This window comes from Anas platyrhynchos, chromosome 3, assembly GCF_047663525.1.
Source record: "Anas platyrhynchos isolate ZD024472 breed Pekin duck chromosome 3, IASCAAS_PekinDuck_T2T, whole genome shotgun sequence".
NCBI lineage: Eukaryota > Metazoa > Chordata > Aves > Anseriformes > Anatidae > Anas > Anas platyrhynchos.
This window is the reverse complement of record NC_092589.1, coordinates 18,502,166-18,518,587: the sequence shown is the minus strand read 5'-3', so window position 1 is coordinate 18,518,587 and position 16,422 is coordinate 18,502,166. Positions and strand designations below refer to the sequence as shown.

Below are 16,422 nucleotides of genomic sequence, written 5' to 3'. Positions count from 1 at the left end.
CACTGGGCACCACTGAAACGAACCTGGCTTCACCTTTCTATCTTTCCCTCAGGTACTTACAGATATTGATAAGGTCCTCCCTGAGCCTCCTCTTCCCCAGTATGAAGGTTTTATGCCAGCAGCAAAAATAACAGCAGTACACATCCTGATCAACTTATCGTGATACCAGGAAACTGCAAATTAAACTGCTAGAACTAGCACTGCATTGCTTCTTCATTCCTGCTTCCCCAACAACTTGGTGGAAAGAAAAAAAGCATCGGTAGTTTCTATACACAGTGCATCTTCTGTTAGTACTACCTCCAGACATAATTCTCATCAAAAACCCAACCAAGCCTGAGCTAGAATTAAAGCAACACAGCAAGTCCTTACAAAGGCAGGAAGATACCCTAACTAAAGGAAGAAAGACCCACAATTTGGTGGGCGTAGACACACTTGGGGATCAAAATATGGGTCTTCTAAAGGCAACTGCTTCTCTTCTTCCTCTTTCCCATGATAAAATATCATGGATTTTTTGGGAAGTTCACTATGTTGTGTTTACCATAGTTGCATTTAGTATTTATAGAAAATATGGACATCCATTTCCCAAAATAAAGGCCTTATTTTTTTCAATAGGAATCTGATACCTAGCTCTCTAGCTAGGTATCTAGATCTCTACCTATACCAACACTCCCAACACACAAATTGTAGAAAAATCTCATGTAAAAAGTTCAGCAGAAAAGTTAAAGCAATTTAGTACCTGAATTAATACATTTAATTTAGGAATAAGATTACTTTTAAATGTTGGGCTGTTGTTTGGAGCAAACACTGAGAGAGTATAACTTAGAAATTATTAAGTAATGCAGTTAGGTAACTGAACATACTAAATCTGGGAGGAGAGTATGATAATAAGATGAAATACATGGAGCATATGGCAGGAATGGTAGTTCTGAAGGGCATAAGATGAGTGAGAAAATGAAACGAGAAAACAGAAGTCCAGAATACACACAAGTTATGTTTGTATTAATACGACTCGGGACTCATCTTTCTTAGTCAAAGCCATTAGTGTTCAATGCGTGCATTTTTACAAGTATTATCTTTCTTGGAAACTAAGATCTACCAGCAAAATTACAACTTAGATGATAACAGACATTTACTTACGAACAATAACAGACTATCTACTCTGTTATCTAACAGAATATCAGTTGATAGAACACGCTAAATAATTACGGTCTTCTCACCAGAAAAGAAGCCTAACATATTTAGTCACAACCAGCCAAGCACTGTGTCAGGTAGCAAGGCTAAGAACAAAATGTATGGAAGGGAAGACGCGGTACTATCTGATGGTACGTAACACGTGCACTGGGTTTGGCTGACCTTCTTCAACGGTGTGCTGAAATCAAGTCTGTTAAAAGGAGGCTTTCATGACGACAGCTGCTGTTTATCTACAGCACCTTTAAAAAAGGAAGCCCTAAGCAACTGCCTATGTAGTTTATCGTTCTCTACAAATCCCTACAAGCAGTATACAACTCCTACAACAAGATAATCAAATTCTGTGCTACTAATGTGACAGTAAAAAGGAATCTTTTTTTTTTTAACACCACTTGATCTGAAAGCAAGCAGCATTAACCTCAGTAGCCCTCATTTAGCTCATTTAGTCTGACATTTAGTTCACTGTACTTGATTCACATTCTGTACTTTTAATGTGCAATTCACATTTGTGCTCATAATTATAACAAAAAGTGACCAGAAAAAAATCCTGCTGTTTTTGTCAGCTTGGGGGGGACGGGACTAGGAGTTCAGCATTCAAGCAGGAAAAACAATGATTTGGCACTGTTTGGAAGACTTGCAGAGTATTTTGCCAAAATCAAATGAGCAAATAATCTTTTATTTGAATGGCAAAAATCCATTCTGCTTTCTATTTCAAGGAATATGCATGCTCATTACATATTAGTTTATATGCACATAGAATATATCACCTTCATCCCACAGAAACGTTTTTATGAAAGAATGCACAAATTCTGAAGTAAAATTTTGTGATAAAATTCGACAACTAAGTCCATGCTAAAATGAGTCTTGTTTCCAGAGAAGCTGGGCATACTCTGTTTCAGTGATGTACATTAAAATAGGTCTGGTTAAGTGTCCACACAGTGTTTTATTTCACATCTTCTACCACCTAAAGGTACATAATCCTACCAGAAAAAAAAAACTTAGTTTTGTTCTATTTTGAAAGAAAAAGAACAAAGTGATAGTGTAAATGTAAGCCTACCATTTATACCCTACTTCAAGAGATATTTTATCACTTCATCATAATTCAATATAAGAGGCTGCCAATCAACTGCAAAAAGTACTTAAATCTCTCAGCTAAAACTATCTTTAAAATGAAATTGGCCATGAAAGAGCAAAAGAAGCAGCAGTAGGCATATTTTTAAATAACTATTCACATGTAAAAGCATGTTTAAAAAAAATATTTCTTTAATAATGAGTGAAGTCTGAAGACTTCAGCTACGCAACATCATCTACCTTTCTTCGAAAGAAGAAGAAAATAAACGTTACCATGCCATGGTCAAAAGTGAAAACGCCAACATCACGTCCATGATGAATGTGATTCCGTCTGATAATGGGATTTCCATGGTTTTTAACCCAAATTCCTGCTAATGCATTGTTGGAGATCTCGTTGTCCTCATATATTCCCTGGAAAATAGAAAAGTAAATTAAGATGGGAAACGTAAACAGTAAACAATTTTTATCAAAGTTAATAAAATAGATATAGAAAATACCTGTGCATGGTCTGTAATATAAAGTCCAACGTTTTCACAGTCGCTGATGTTACAGTGTTTGATAGTAGGACAAGCTCCCTGGCCACTGACACATACTGCAGAGCCAACTGCAAGAAAACAGTACAGTTACCATAGCTCCAAAGCACAGCGTTATCTATAAATAGCCTGGCACAAGTCTTGCAAGAAAAGTTAGCGTGAACTGATATTTCAAAAAGATCTGCCATGCGCAGTGCCAAAGCACTGCAAGCCGCTGGTGGAAAAACACCTGCGTCATCGTTTTGTAGATAGAAAAATCTGAGGCAGGAGCTGCTTTTTAAAATCACTTTTCCAAGGTCATGCAGCTGTGTATGACTGCCAGAATAGATAACAGTTTCTGTAATAACTCAGGCTCATGAAAGTTCCCATTTGTTTCCCCACAGCCAGCCCACTATACACCGTTTACAACAAAAAGACACAAGAAATGTAATAAAATTCTTTGGTAACTCCTGCCTTCTTTTAATTCCATTTAAAACTTCGGAACCCAATACTTCCAAAGCCCAAACGACTAACAACGCTGTAGCATACAGAAACACCCTGTTTAACTCAAAATGAGCAGCACCAGCAGCACAAGGCAGTGCACAGAGCTACACCCCAGCAATCCATGCATCTCTTCCCAGCTGAGTTACAACGCTCCTTGCTGCAGCTCCTTGGGTTATTTTACCTACCACGCTATTTATTACCCAGAAAACAAACTCTTCAGGCAGCTAGGGGACTCAAAGCTGCTTGGGACCTCATCAGACCAGCTCAATCCCCTCATTTCCACGAGGGATGAAAACATGCAATTCTGCTCCTACTAAAGTCCATGGCAGATTCACAGCGATTTCAGAAGGGTAACATTTCTTCTCGACATATCTGGCCTACATACCACACACCTTCCCTTCAATTAAACACCACTAAATAAGCAAGCCAGTACATGCCCTATTAGTAAGCTTTCGTATTACTTCAAGCATACCACAAAGACTAGTCCTTAATAATTCATAGACTCATTCAGGGAGCTGCTTTTGTAAAATCCTGAAGAAATCATTCTGGTTGTCTGATCTGACCATATGAATAATACAGACTGCAACAACTCCCCGGGTTAATTCCTGCTTCGATTCTAGTAGCTGGAATGTCAGCACATATCTTTCAGATGCATTTAGTTTTGATTTGAAGGTTTTCAACAACTGAGAAACCTCCTAAAGCTTGTTAGAGCTTGTTACACATTTGTTACCCTGTGAATTTACACTTCAGTTTTTAATCTGAATTGTCCCAGTTTCAGTATCCAAATATTGGGTACAGATACGTTGTACACAGAAAACTAAGGCATGTGTATTTTAGTGCAAACGACCTATTCCTTCAGTCTGCTCCTTGCAGAAGTAGCAGTTTGTGATCGTTATGCATTTCATGATAAATGAGTTCTTCTGCTTTATCCTTTAGGACTTTTTGTTGACCCGTTTCTAAATTTTCAACATGCTGCCATGAGCACCAGCAAGAAGAGGATTGACCTGAACCAGGACTGAAGATGGGCACTATCCAAGCTGTTTCCTCTCAATATTTCTCCATACCTAACTAACCTTAGTTCTTTGGACCTCTCAGCTACACGTGGGTGAATATTTAGCTGTTTACCTACAGTGACTCTATAAAGCTTTTCCCAGGAACACAGCTTCCCAGGATAGAGGTTTATCACTTGCATACAACAGGCTGTTCTTATTTCCCAGTTACTTTGCACTTTCCTGCATTCATGTGAATACTGTTTGAAAGCCCATGTTACAAGAAGTGCACGGCAACACATCCTCCTGGTTATTTATAACACCCTAAATCATCTACAAACTTCATCAGTACACGTTTTATATCCTCTCTGCAAGTCATTGATAACATTAGAGTGGCTTGAAGTCAAGAAGCCAACTTTGAAAAAGCCACAAAATCTTAAAAATAACTCATGGGTAATTATAATTTCTTCAATGTGTGCTATGTTAGTTCTGTGGAATTCAGATGCTTTAAAGCAGTGCAAGATAAAGTTGAGTGTCTTTGAGGCATCTACATAGTTTATATTGGGACTGCTACCTTCTCTTAGTCAAAGTCTTCAAAAATGCTAACGGTATAAGGCAGCCATTTACATTATCTGTAATTATATTTGTTTCAATTATAGACTGACCATCCACCTGCATTCATTGTCTCTTTGTTCTATCCATGATCAGTAAGTAGGATTGCATTGCTGTATTTCCTCCTGTTTAGTGTCAGTACCCCCCCTCTCACCCACCCACCCCCATTTGCCACCCAATCCAGGCTTCAAGTTACTGCTTATACCTAACAGGAGTTCAGAAGATTTCTTGGCCCGTTCTTTAAACTCTTGTATGATTTTAGAATGGCTGTTTTTACAGCTGTTTAACCTCATCCATGGTTACTGTCAGAGTAGAACATATCTCATTATTCCTCTAGGGTATGAGCACATTTATCATTCCTACCTATTCTCATTAAATATAGAACAAAAATTACACAACACTTCTCAAATATTCTTCCGTATCTATGACAGATCAGCATCATTGCTAGAAATCTGCTTTCCAAGTTAGGGCACAATTGCTGGTCCTTCGGAATAATTTCTCATCTTGTTTTTTAGTTTTGTTTTTGTTTCTCTAAGGGGAAGACAACAGGACATTTTTGAAGGGCTACTATTTTGTTGAGGGGAAGAATTTCCCAGTTTCTTACAATTCCTAGTTGATTCCAATGTATATTAACTGCTAATAATTTCTCCTTTCTTGCATCTCCTAATTGTTTTCACTCCTTTTCCTCTACCTCTTGCATGACATTAAGGAATTGTGCGTTTGGGGGAACCCAGTAAGATGTCCTAAAAGCATACCTCTATCACATTTTGATTATAAAAGCAATCTTCAATTCTGACTCACTTCACTGGACTTATTGATTGGGTGAAATTGGTTCTTTAGAAGGACCAAGCATATCTTACTAGTTTAGGCTTTTTTTATTTTGTTTTTAACTTAGAATATCATGATTGCACACAAAAACATTACTTAACAGAATAAACGAGGCATATTGCCATCAACTTTTGGTTTTATCAAGATGAAAACTAATCCAGATTTCTTCTGCAATGGATGCAACAGAATATCTAGACTCAGGATCTTCCCATTTAAACTTTATTTTAAAATTTCAAAGATACTTTGGACTGGCAGTAAGAGACCTCCAGCTGAAATCACTTACACAGCTCCCATCTTCACATATTACATAAAGAATTTAACATGTAACAATATAACAATCTAGAAACAGGCTTTAACACAATTAGATCTACAGAAAGGGCATCAAGCATGTACTAGGAGAGAGATTCTGAATGTTTATGGATCAATATTTCAGAGATGCCATTGACTTGGAAACAGTAAATGGCTTTTTTGGCAGACTGCCACTTTTTTTTTTGCACACACACAATATTTCCTGAGTAGATTATAGCAAGGCTTGGTAGGATTAAAAAGTCAATAAAAATTAATAATCGATAAGTGTTGACAGTATAAGCCTGCCCACAGCCTCCAAAATTGACCAGAAACGTTAACTTTGGAGCAGAGAAGCAAAAATACAATGCAACAAAAATTCAGAAGTCCAGAGGGTTGAAGAGGGCAGTAGACCAAAATTACCAAAAAGTTTGTTATAATAAACAGTGGTCATAAAAATTAAATCTTAAATTTAATAAACATTTTTCACAAGAATATCAAGACCTACTGGCTTATATAAAAGCATGTTCCGTTAAATACAAAGCCATGCAGTTCTTCAAACTACTTCTCTAAACACGTTGAATGTGGTCCAAGAAATTAGGATAATTCCTCTCATTCATTATCAGAGTACCCAATATTGGTATAGAGAAACTTAAAAGAATAAATTTGTTTTGTTTACTTCAGCTCTCTCAATACTTAAGATACAAAAAGTAAAATAAAAGAATAAAGATGCTTTGAATAGCTAGCTGTCCTTCATTCTTCTTTAATACTTTCACATACTAGCTGATCTGTCTCCAGTAAAACAGATGATGCAAAGCATAGAGCTGTCTTGACCATAAATGCAGTAGGATTTTGCAGCCTGTAACCTCCACGAAAGAGCTTGTCTTCCTCTACAAGGCATGTACAAGGAATCCTTCCCTTCTGCTCTCCTCATCAGTTCCCAGTAGATTTTCCTTCTGATTGTACCAGAAAAGGCTAGTTTTGTGTCTAGTTGAAGATCTCCTTGCTTCCCTGCCTTTATGTTGAGCTGAGCAACTATTATGCACAGCCTGCTGCGTAGATCTATTCCATTTCACTAGCTGTAAGTTTGTATCGTGATTTCCATGCAAAGACTCAGTATCTTAGTTCTCCTGCACCTCTTCTTCCTGATGCTCCAATTCCGTTTTATCTGCTTTTTTCCAAACGCATAGACGTTACCATGTCTTGTCATCGTGAACTGTCATGTCTCTTGTCCCGTGACTACAAACTGACATCCATCTTCTCAGACCTCCACTGCCTCTGACCCTTTTTTCCAGAATCTAAACTACTGTTATTTCTCAAATCAGGTGGTATAAATTTCTCATTATCTGATGCTGAAATGAGTGTCAACCTTCCACAGTGTATTTCTTCTGTCAGTACAGCTAGCAACTCATGCTTATGTCAAATCCCTTCTACTCCTGTCAAGAAACTTAAGCACAGTAGTTACAGCTCATGACTGTTTCAATGCCATCAAATCCCAATACTGCATACTGCAGTGAACCTGATGTAAAGTCCCATGTATGCCCCCTTCAAATGTCATCTCCTGTCAGCTATAACTATGCATATCAGAAACAACTAAGTTTTATGTAAGAACACTGTCATTTCTCAGGCTTTAAACTGCCCAGTGAGTCCAAACTGACTCAAACAGAAAACAAAGCATGTGTCATCACAAAGGTCTTAAGACACCAGTAAATCACCAGAATGATGCCGTTTCAAGGCAAATAAGGTTTTCAGACCCGTATTAAACACGTGTATAAAAAAATATGGCAATATGGATCACAGTTTGTGTACCCCTTCTGCGCACACAGGTTAGACTAGTCAACTTTAAACAGTGGTAATTTCGAACAATAAAAAGCCCACTAACCCGTACAAGTACTTCGAATAATACAGTGATCTATAATTGGACTGCAATTCACGGTAATCTCTAAGCAGTGGTGTGCATTGTGGTGCTGAGCAGATTTGTCATCAGGATTGAACTGAAAAAGAAAAACAAATATATTATTTATTGGCTCAGGTATTGAAAAGAAATTATTAAAAGCTCCACTCAAATTTGACATTCTTACCCTGATTGTCATATATCCAACATAGGCATCTTCAGAACCCTCCATAAAAACGAAGGTGGAATCTCTAGTGTTTTCTATTATAACTTTATCTGCTACTTTTCCAGGAGCTGTAAAACATTAAGAAGTTTACATTTTAGTGTATGTCAGTGAAAATGAATTCTACAGAATTCTATTCAAAGCCACAACAAAAGAAAATTAACATGATTCACGGCACAAAAATCTTGATGTCAGAAGACCTTGACAACAGTGAATTTCAAAGAATGAAGAAACTATTCTCAAATGATCTCGTACCATTTTATTATTTAATAACATGAGAAAATCTTCTCTTGTAGAGAGCTTATTTTTCTGACTTTAGTTTATTAGAATTTATAGGAAAATGGAAAACCACAAACTGAAGACCTGTACAAGAACAAAAAGACACTAGCTACAAAATACCAACGTGTTTTCTGAATACAAACTGAAGAAACAGTTCAACACACCTGGATTCCAGTCTAGATGCACTGTAATTCTGTTACGAAATACAATTTAGTTTGGTATTCTGAACTTTTATTAAAGCTAAATACATACATTCCACCACTAATTTGAACCAATTTAAGCATCTACTTAGTAAGCTGCTCATGACCTACACGTGACCCCTCAATGCCTCTCAAATGTAAGATTCAATGTTTAAATTGTTTCTTCATTTACAAGAAAATCTCACATAACTAGACTGAACTCTACTTCTGAAAACATAGAGAATTTTTCAAAATAGTTCATTTACAGTTTCCCACAATCTGGAATCTGAAAAAGCAAGGCTGTGCTATATTCTTTATCCTTAATCTGTAGGGAAAATAATGTTTACATTGGTATTAAAAAAGCCAGCAGAGGGAGCACAAGTTAACAGTCTTACAGTGGCATAAATTCAATGATACTCATTCACAAGCAAGAGTTTGTCCAATTCAAATCTGCACATGAAATATGCAAACCAGAAACCTTCCTTCATACATGAAATGCAAACATGGAAGTTTTACATATTAGAGCAAGCTATGGGAATGATTTGGAATTGCAACTCTGGAACAAGAGAGATGCAAATGTGACAGATATTTGCCCTAAATTCTGCATTTTACTGAAGAGCCTATTCACAGCATTTCTCACCAGCATATCTTTTTCTGTTGCCTGTTGACACCAGGTACAGACAAGTGGTATGTCCTGTTCTTTAGCACTCAGGCAGAAAGGTGCCAGTCAGAATGAAGCAATATTTACATAATTACCCAGCTTGTTCTTACTACTTAAAAGCCAGACCTGTTTTCACTACTGCAGAACTGCAAATGTTTGAAGGCAATCTAATCTCTCTCTTTGTACCACTATGCACTTAGCAATAGCCAATACCTAAAAGAGGTTGTGCGTTGTCACACAAAATACTTCGCTGTGACCTGTTCACATTTCTCTTAGCTGTTTTTCTCCATCACACAAATGCACTGACATATATACATTAGTACACTTCAGCACCTGAGAAAGAATGGCCCCACTGTACTGCAGCCAAACTACAAAATTAAGTGTGGTCCATGGCAGAATATAAGAGCCACAAACCAACATCAGAATTGTGATCAATCCCAGGGAGCAAGGAGGATTTGTACTGTGGATGCTCTGAAGCACTACCTAAACAAAGCAGACAGACCTGTGGAATTGTGTTTGGAAGTGCTTGCCATGCTCTTGCTTGCGGTCACCCTACAGGTATCTCCTTCCTCTTAGCACAAAAGAGAACTTACAGGTCTGAGTTTGGGTGGTCCCAAAATGTTTAGTATGGAACATCCCAATTAGTAAAACCAGTGCATTTAGATGCCCCACCAGGAAAAGACCGTAAAGGGAAAGGGACATGTTCAAGGACTGATTGTACTCTAAATGCATCAAAGAAATACTCTGCAACATCTTTGCAAAAGAATTATTCAAAAAACATCTCCATTTCAACTTTTGGCTTTGAACACTTGACAAGAGAGAAACCAAAAAAAGAATGGAAAAAGAAAGTGCCTCAAGTGTTATAATCAACATTTCTCTTAAGAGTTCTATTTTGCCATCATCTGATGGAGACAATACCCCACAAGATCAGAGTTGGTTCTCAATTCAAGGACCAAAATGCGATGATTTAAAAATAATTTAACACAAAGCCTATGATAAGAGGCTGCCTAAACGAATTAATTGGATGTTGCCTCAGAATTCTAAGATTCTGAAAAAAAAGAAAAAGGAAGTTTTCAGTACATTAATAGGAAAAAAAAACATGCTAGATTCTACATGAAGTAATTGTTATGACCCTGTTCAATCACATCACACAAAAGATGCTGAGATCCTTTCAGATCTTGCAGCATACAAAATCTATGAAAAGAACACAGCTCTAAACTTGGCTAAAATATTTTCAATTCAAAGATACAGAACAGGTATCTAAAGAAGAGGTCAGTCATACTGAAGTTTGTTCTTGAACACAGGAAGGATCTAATTATGACAGTCTACACTATTTTAGATTCTGCTACCCTTAATATTATAATCATTTTTATTATTGTCACTACTGCTTTTTCATGATTGGAAAAAATCCTTTGATAATCCATTTTTCACTTCCTTGCATATTATGTAAGTGAAGTGGAAAATAAAGGAAAAAAATGAAAGCTGTGTCTCCCACAATACAGAAAAACATATATAGTGAAGACTGTCAGATCAAGATACCTGTCTGTACAACTGCTGAAACAGTTAAGACAAGATGTTTCTCATCTTGAGTGAGATGAGCACTTCATGGAAGACCTGTACTCCTGCATATACCTGACTCCCTGCTCCACCACTTGTTTTACCCTCCAAACCTGGAAAATAGAGTTTATTTTTAAGAAGTTCATAGATGTTTGTCCACTGAACTGGACCCATCGATTTTCTAAGAGAAGGTCTACTCTTGTCTCCTACTTGTGAGTTCACATAAACTGCCATTACTAGTAAGTTAATTTCCTTTACAACAAGGTTATTTACCTAGTTGATCAAGGGAAACCAGCAGATGGGATATTTTTCTTTTGGATTTCAAAGCTTTGGATACTGTCTCTCACAGTATCCTTCCGGACAAGACATGCGGCACACAGCTAGACAAGTGCATAATATGGGTTGGGCTCAAATTGATATAGTAAAGGGGGTTATGTTAGGCTGGTGGCCAGTCACCAGTGGGGTTCCCCAGGGCTCTATTTTATAGCCAGTTCTCTTCAAGGCTTCATTTAGAAAAAAAATGATTTGTATGCAGGGCTCAAACACAAACTCAGCTTGCAGATGATGCTAGATTAGGAAGAGGTGTTGACTCCTTTGAGTATAGAGAGGCCTTGCAGACAGATCTTGAAGAATTGAAAGGCTGAGCAATCACAGAATCATTAAAGTTAGAAAAGACCTTCAAGATCATCTGGTCCAACCATCCCCTTTTGACCAGTATCAACCACTAAAACATGTCCCTAAGTACCACATCCAACCTTTCCTTGAACATCCCCAGGGACGGCGACAGTGACACCTCCCTGGGCAACCTGTTCCAGTGCCTGACTGCTCTGAGAAGAAAAATCACACCTCGTGAAGTTTAACAAGATCAAGTCAGATTCTGCATTTGGGATGGGGCAGTTCTGGATATACATACAGGCTGGGGAACAAGAGGCTATAAAGCAGCCCCACAGAAAGGGATCTGGATAGTTTTAGTTGATGGCAAGATGTCTATGAGTGAACAGTGTGCCCTGGCAGCCAAAAAGGCCAACCATGTTCTGGAAATGCAGTAAGCATCACTGCTAGCAGGTCAAGAGAAGTGGTCACAGCACCAAGCCTGTCTGATTACAAGTGTTTGGACAAGACTTAGAGACATGGTTAAATTTATAGGTAGGGTAGTTCCTGTGTGGAGCCAGGAGTTGGACTCCATGAACCTTGTGGGTCCTTTGTAAGTCAGCATATACTATGATTCTGCAACTACAGTAATAGCCCTACAGGCTTCCTTCTGAACCAGACTCTTTCCCCTAGATTTAACAAATTTAAAACACCAAAATTAAACAGAACAGCAAGCATAGAATACCAGGCATTATTCTGTAAAAATTTTTTTCTTATTTGGGAAAGAAAAAAACCTTGAAAGCTTGAAGTATGTAGTAAAGCTGCTTTTCTAGTAATTCTGTGCTTCTTCAGAAGTCCACGGAAGCAAGTGTTAAAATTGAGCAGAATTGCAAAGAGATTTGGTGCTGTCTTAATTGCACCATTCTGAAAGGCATACGCAAGTGAGAAGAGGTAGTTTTCCAAGGCTTAGTGGTTCGCTTTGTTTTCTTTTCAGACATGTTAAAATTGAATCCCTCTATAATCTTACTGACCATTCAGTGCAGAAAGTCTGAGGAAGTGAAGAGACAGTGCCAGAAACTGAAACAAATACATCTCACGTTTCTGGTTTACTCTTAGAGATTTTGTTCCTCAAGACAGCTATTCTATTACAAAAACACAGTGCAAATCCCTTGCTTTTAAAGAACTGCAGTTAAAATTATTGTTTTCTGAGTAACAGGTTAATTGCAGTGGAAGGGAATTACTGAAGCAGAGGGTAAACTTGAGGGTATGCAGAAGTTCAACCAGGTATCAGAGATGTCCTTTCAAATTTCATGAAGGAAGCAACTGAGATATTTTGTATCTTTGAATGGTACTGATCCATTTTTTTTTCTGGATTTTAAACACTGAAAGACTCTTGCCCTATTTGTACCAGTAACTACCATCCCTTAACTGAAACAGAAGCCCAGGTCAGTATTTTGATATTGGTCCACAGCTATGGCTGCGTTAGATGAGCACTGCAGCACAACGGTAGTGGAACCTAGAGAGTTAAACCAGTAGTACTGAGGAGCAGGCACCCACACCGTGCCTGTTGCAGGACAGTGAGGGAAGATAAGACTGACTTTAGGTTAGTCACAGCTTGGTCCCTTTGATCGAATGCACACTGACTACTGGAGCGCAGCAAGTATATACCAAGAACATGTCTTACATCAGCCTCATCCAAAAGAAATCTCATTAGTGCTCTAAAATCTCTCCACAACACAAACCAGAGCACCGAAAGTGGAGAAGTTCAGGAGGTTAGTACTGAAGGGCAGTCCTGAACCAACAAACTAATTCAGCTGCACCTTGCAGATTTGCATGGACAAGTTTTGTTGTAGTGTTAAGTCTTAATCTTACTCAGTTGGTCAAAGCATTTCTCTCTCCAAGACAGCAAAAGCCAGGCAAGAAGTGCCAGAAAGAGGTTCACTCAAGAACAAAACAACTGGTATACATAACAAAAATACCTGAAAAGGAGGGACTTTTCTGGTCAGGAAAAAAGGCAGTATCACTTTTATCTCAAAAAAAAAAAAAAAAAAAAAGCCATAGCTGGCAATTGACTTATGGTCACTGTAGAAGCAAAGGCACTGAAGATCTCTTAAATGAGGTCTGTACCAGATAAAGAGAATTTAAGTTCTTATCACTCTGTTGTACTACTCAGGATTAGCATTCTGACAATAAGGACAGGAGAAGCAAATTGCTAATTTAGCAACGCAATTTGCGGACATGTGTATTGTTTTATATTAGCTACATAAGACTTCTAGAATAGGGAAGAGTTTGTTTACTACTCCATACAGAATTCTTCTTTAGAGAAACAGCTGAGAAATGAACAAAACAAAAACCTCTAGTCTCAGAACCTTTCTGCTAGATGTTCTTATTTCCTAACTCAAGATGGAGTTACGATGCTTAAGAAAATAGGACAGATACTAATTTGGTCTTGCTCCCACTACTGGATTCTACTCAGGAGATAAGATATAAAAACAAATTTCATAAGAACTAACTGAAAATTTCAACTGTAGTCATAACCAAATATACTTCCTGACAAATTCAATTTTTTTCCTCCTGATGAAATAAAACAGATAAATAAGTTATTCCAAGAACTAACAAGCAGATAATAGTACTTCAGTCCAAAGCATCAGCCATTTTTTTGTTAGTGACACTAGTACATAAAGTATTTATTCATTATGCTCATGAAGACAAACTGGCATTTATACCAGATATTTAATACACAAAAATATCTTTGTAATAAAGGTGGTAGTGAACACAAGTCATGCTTTGAGACAAAGATGTTTTCAGTTTAAATACCTGCACCGATCATGGTGATTGGAGATTCTATATATATCCATTCATCAGTATATATACCAGAGTGAACAAAGATAAGTCCATCAAAATGAGCTTCTTGAACTCCACCAAGAGCGTCCTCAATGGTATCGTAATACTAGAAGAAGAGTAAGAAGTTTAGAAAGCTATCCATAAAAAGGCATACAAATATTCTTAAGAATAACTGCTTTAGAAACTTACCAACATATTTTCTCTTCCTTTATATCTTGCAGGATTACTGTAGAAGTGTTCAGCAAAACCTGGCTTTACATGTGCTCCTTTGTACTGAAACAGGCAAAATAGTTCATGGTAAGCTTGCAGATTGGTGGATCTGAATGCAAAGCCAGTCACACCTGCATGTACATACAGACAAAGGATCCACTAATCCCCTAATTAACAAGCCATTTGCTGATAATGGTTACTTCTGGGAACTAAGGGTCATATTTGACCTCCTACATTAGGGCACCCAATTGAAAGTGGCAGCATCAAAAACAAAGTCTGTGTCTTAAAAGAGTGATCAACTAACTCACTTACACAGCCAGAGGCATGTGAAGTAACTGAAATTTGTCAGTAAGCTCTTCACGTACCTTATTTACTCCACAAATTTCCATCTTTTGATTTTCTAGCTGCTTGCCACAGAACAAACCGCACTTACGTGGTGAGGAAAAAATACTCCTGTATACATGCGGCTCTGATTCAGATACCAAGTTTGTCTTCAACAAGTTTTAGCGCTTCATTAACCAATGTACACTGCATTGTGTAACAGACTCGCTTTAATATTTTATTTCCATTTCCTACATTTTTCAAATATAAGCCATTCTTATAGTATTTTGATATTTTGGATTAGAGGTTCAATCACATGCCTTAAAGGTAATCTGTTTAGCTCCAGTCACGTCAGCTGTAAATCACCATTTAAGCCCAAGTGATGTTAATAACGTACTGCTCAGTCTACTAGTGGAAGAAGCATCTGAATCTCATAACCAGCATGCACACAGGCTTAAAAATATACATGATGACAACAATATACTTGGAGTTTATTTGCGAGCCACAGACCGTGACAATCTCTTCCACAGAATTTCATTGATGCAATACATGAACAAAACCCAAAAGAGCTGGATGCTCAAACATTCCACTTAAGCATGATTTTTCTCTAACGTGTGCCTCAGAAAAGGAAATAACTTTAGATATTTCCCTATTGCGTAACAGTAGAGAGATCTCTACCCAACTCCTTAATCTCATCAGCTCATTTACTTTAACTTCAAAAAAACCTTACTTTAAACTCAAAAAAATAAGTCATTACTATATAATCAGCTATATTTCAGAAGTAAGTTTTTGCTTTTATACACCATCTTGAAATTGGAATAGAAATTAATACTACTGTTACCAGTTGCTGAAAGCTTTCCTTCCAGGGATTTGGATGTTCATATTCTTCTGGATTAATCTGATAAAATTTACCAGCTTCAGGATGCATCATTGGACGTGTGTACTCAAATACTTCCATATACAGTCTTTTCCTGAGTAGAAGTGTGAATCAGGAAAGAAAATTAGTGTACTACTCATAACTCTCCCATTTTAATATACCACACAGAAAATTAGAATTGTTTAATATGGTCAATGACAGTAAATTTGACCACAATCAGTTACAAACACTTCAAAACACTTTCAAAACAGTTTCTCTGTTGGACTGGCTTTTGTGTTTCTGTAAAATAGTTTTTGAAATGTGTTTCAGAACCCAAACGAACATGTTTCTCAACTTGTAATTTCAATTCAGGGAGAAATCTTAGTTAGCCACACTGTTTTTGGAATTAGAATCTATTTGTGCATGAACTGCAAAAGTGTTTTAGCATATGAAAGCTAGCATAGTAAGAATTACAAAACTTAAGACAAAGTGTGCTACCAATTCATCCTCACCTTGATAAAAAAAAGCTGCAAAACACATTCAAAGAAAACCAATGATGCACTGTATTTCAAAAGAAATTCCATCAACGAACAGATTGCACTGATTTAAAAAGAAAATAGCACTCCAAACACAACAATTGGATTATTTTGATTAATGCCAGAATACAAACAATTGCAGTGTCTAAGCCTGCTGATATTTAGTTTTAGAAGATGACATCAAATCTTAGAAATTTTAACTCAGCTAACACGACACCCCCAAAATTGTCTTTGGGACAGAAAAAAAACCATCACTTTTGTGATGTCATACTCAAGCTTTGT

General features: G+C 37.3%; 1 protein-coding gene across 4 annotated transcripts in view; it reads right to left on the bottom strand.

Annotated features, from left to right (window-relative positions):
- The window catches only part of FBXO11 (F-box protein 11), a 72,938-nt gene that overhangs the window by 12,560 nt on the left and 43,956 nt on the right, over window positions 1–16,422 (bottom strand). For all 4 annotated transcript variants that reach the window (XM_038176027.2, XM_038176029.2, XM_005012086.6 and 1 more), the window contains exons 5-11: window positions 15,590–15,719; window positions 14,407–14,490; window positions 14,191–14,323; window positions 8,071–8,177; window positions 7,872–7,983; window positions 2,757–2,863; window positions 2,533–2,670 (exon numbers count right to left, since the gene is read on the bottom strand). In XM_038176027.2, coding sequence (XP_038031955.1) covers window positions 2,533–2,670; window positions 2,757–2,863; window positions 7,872–7,983; window positions 8,071–8,177; window positions 14,191–14,323; window positions 14,407–14,490; window positions 15,590–15,719 — 811 coding nt within the window. The remainder of the gene's footprint in view (window positions 1–2,532; window positions 2,671–2,756; window positions 2,864–7,871; window positions 7,984–8,070; window positions 8,178–14,190; window positions 14,324–14,406; window positions 14,491–15,589; window positions 15,720–16,422) is intronic.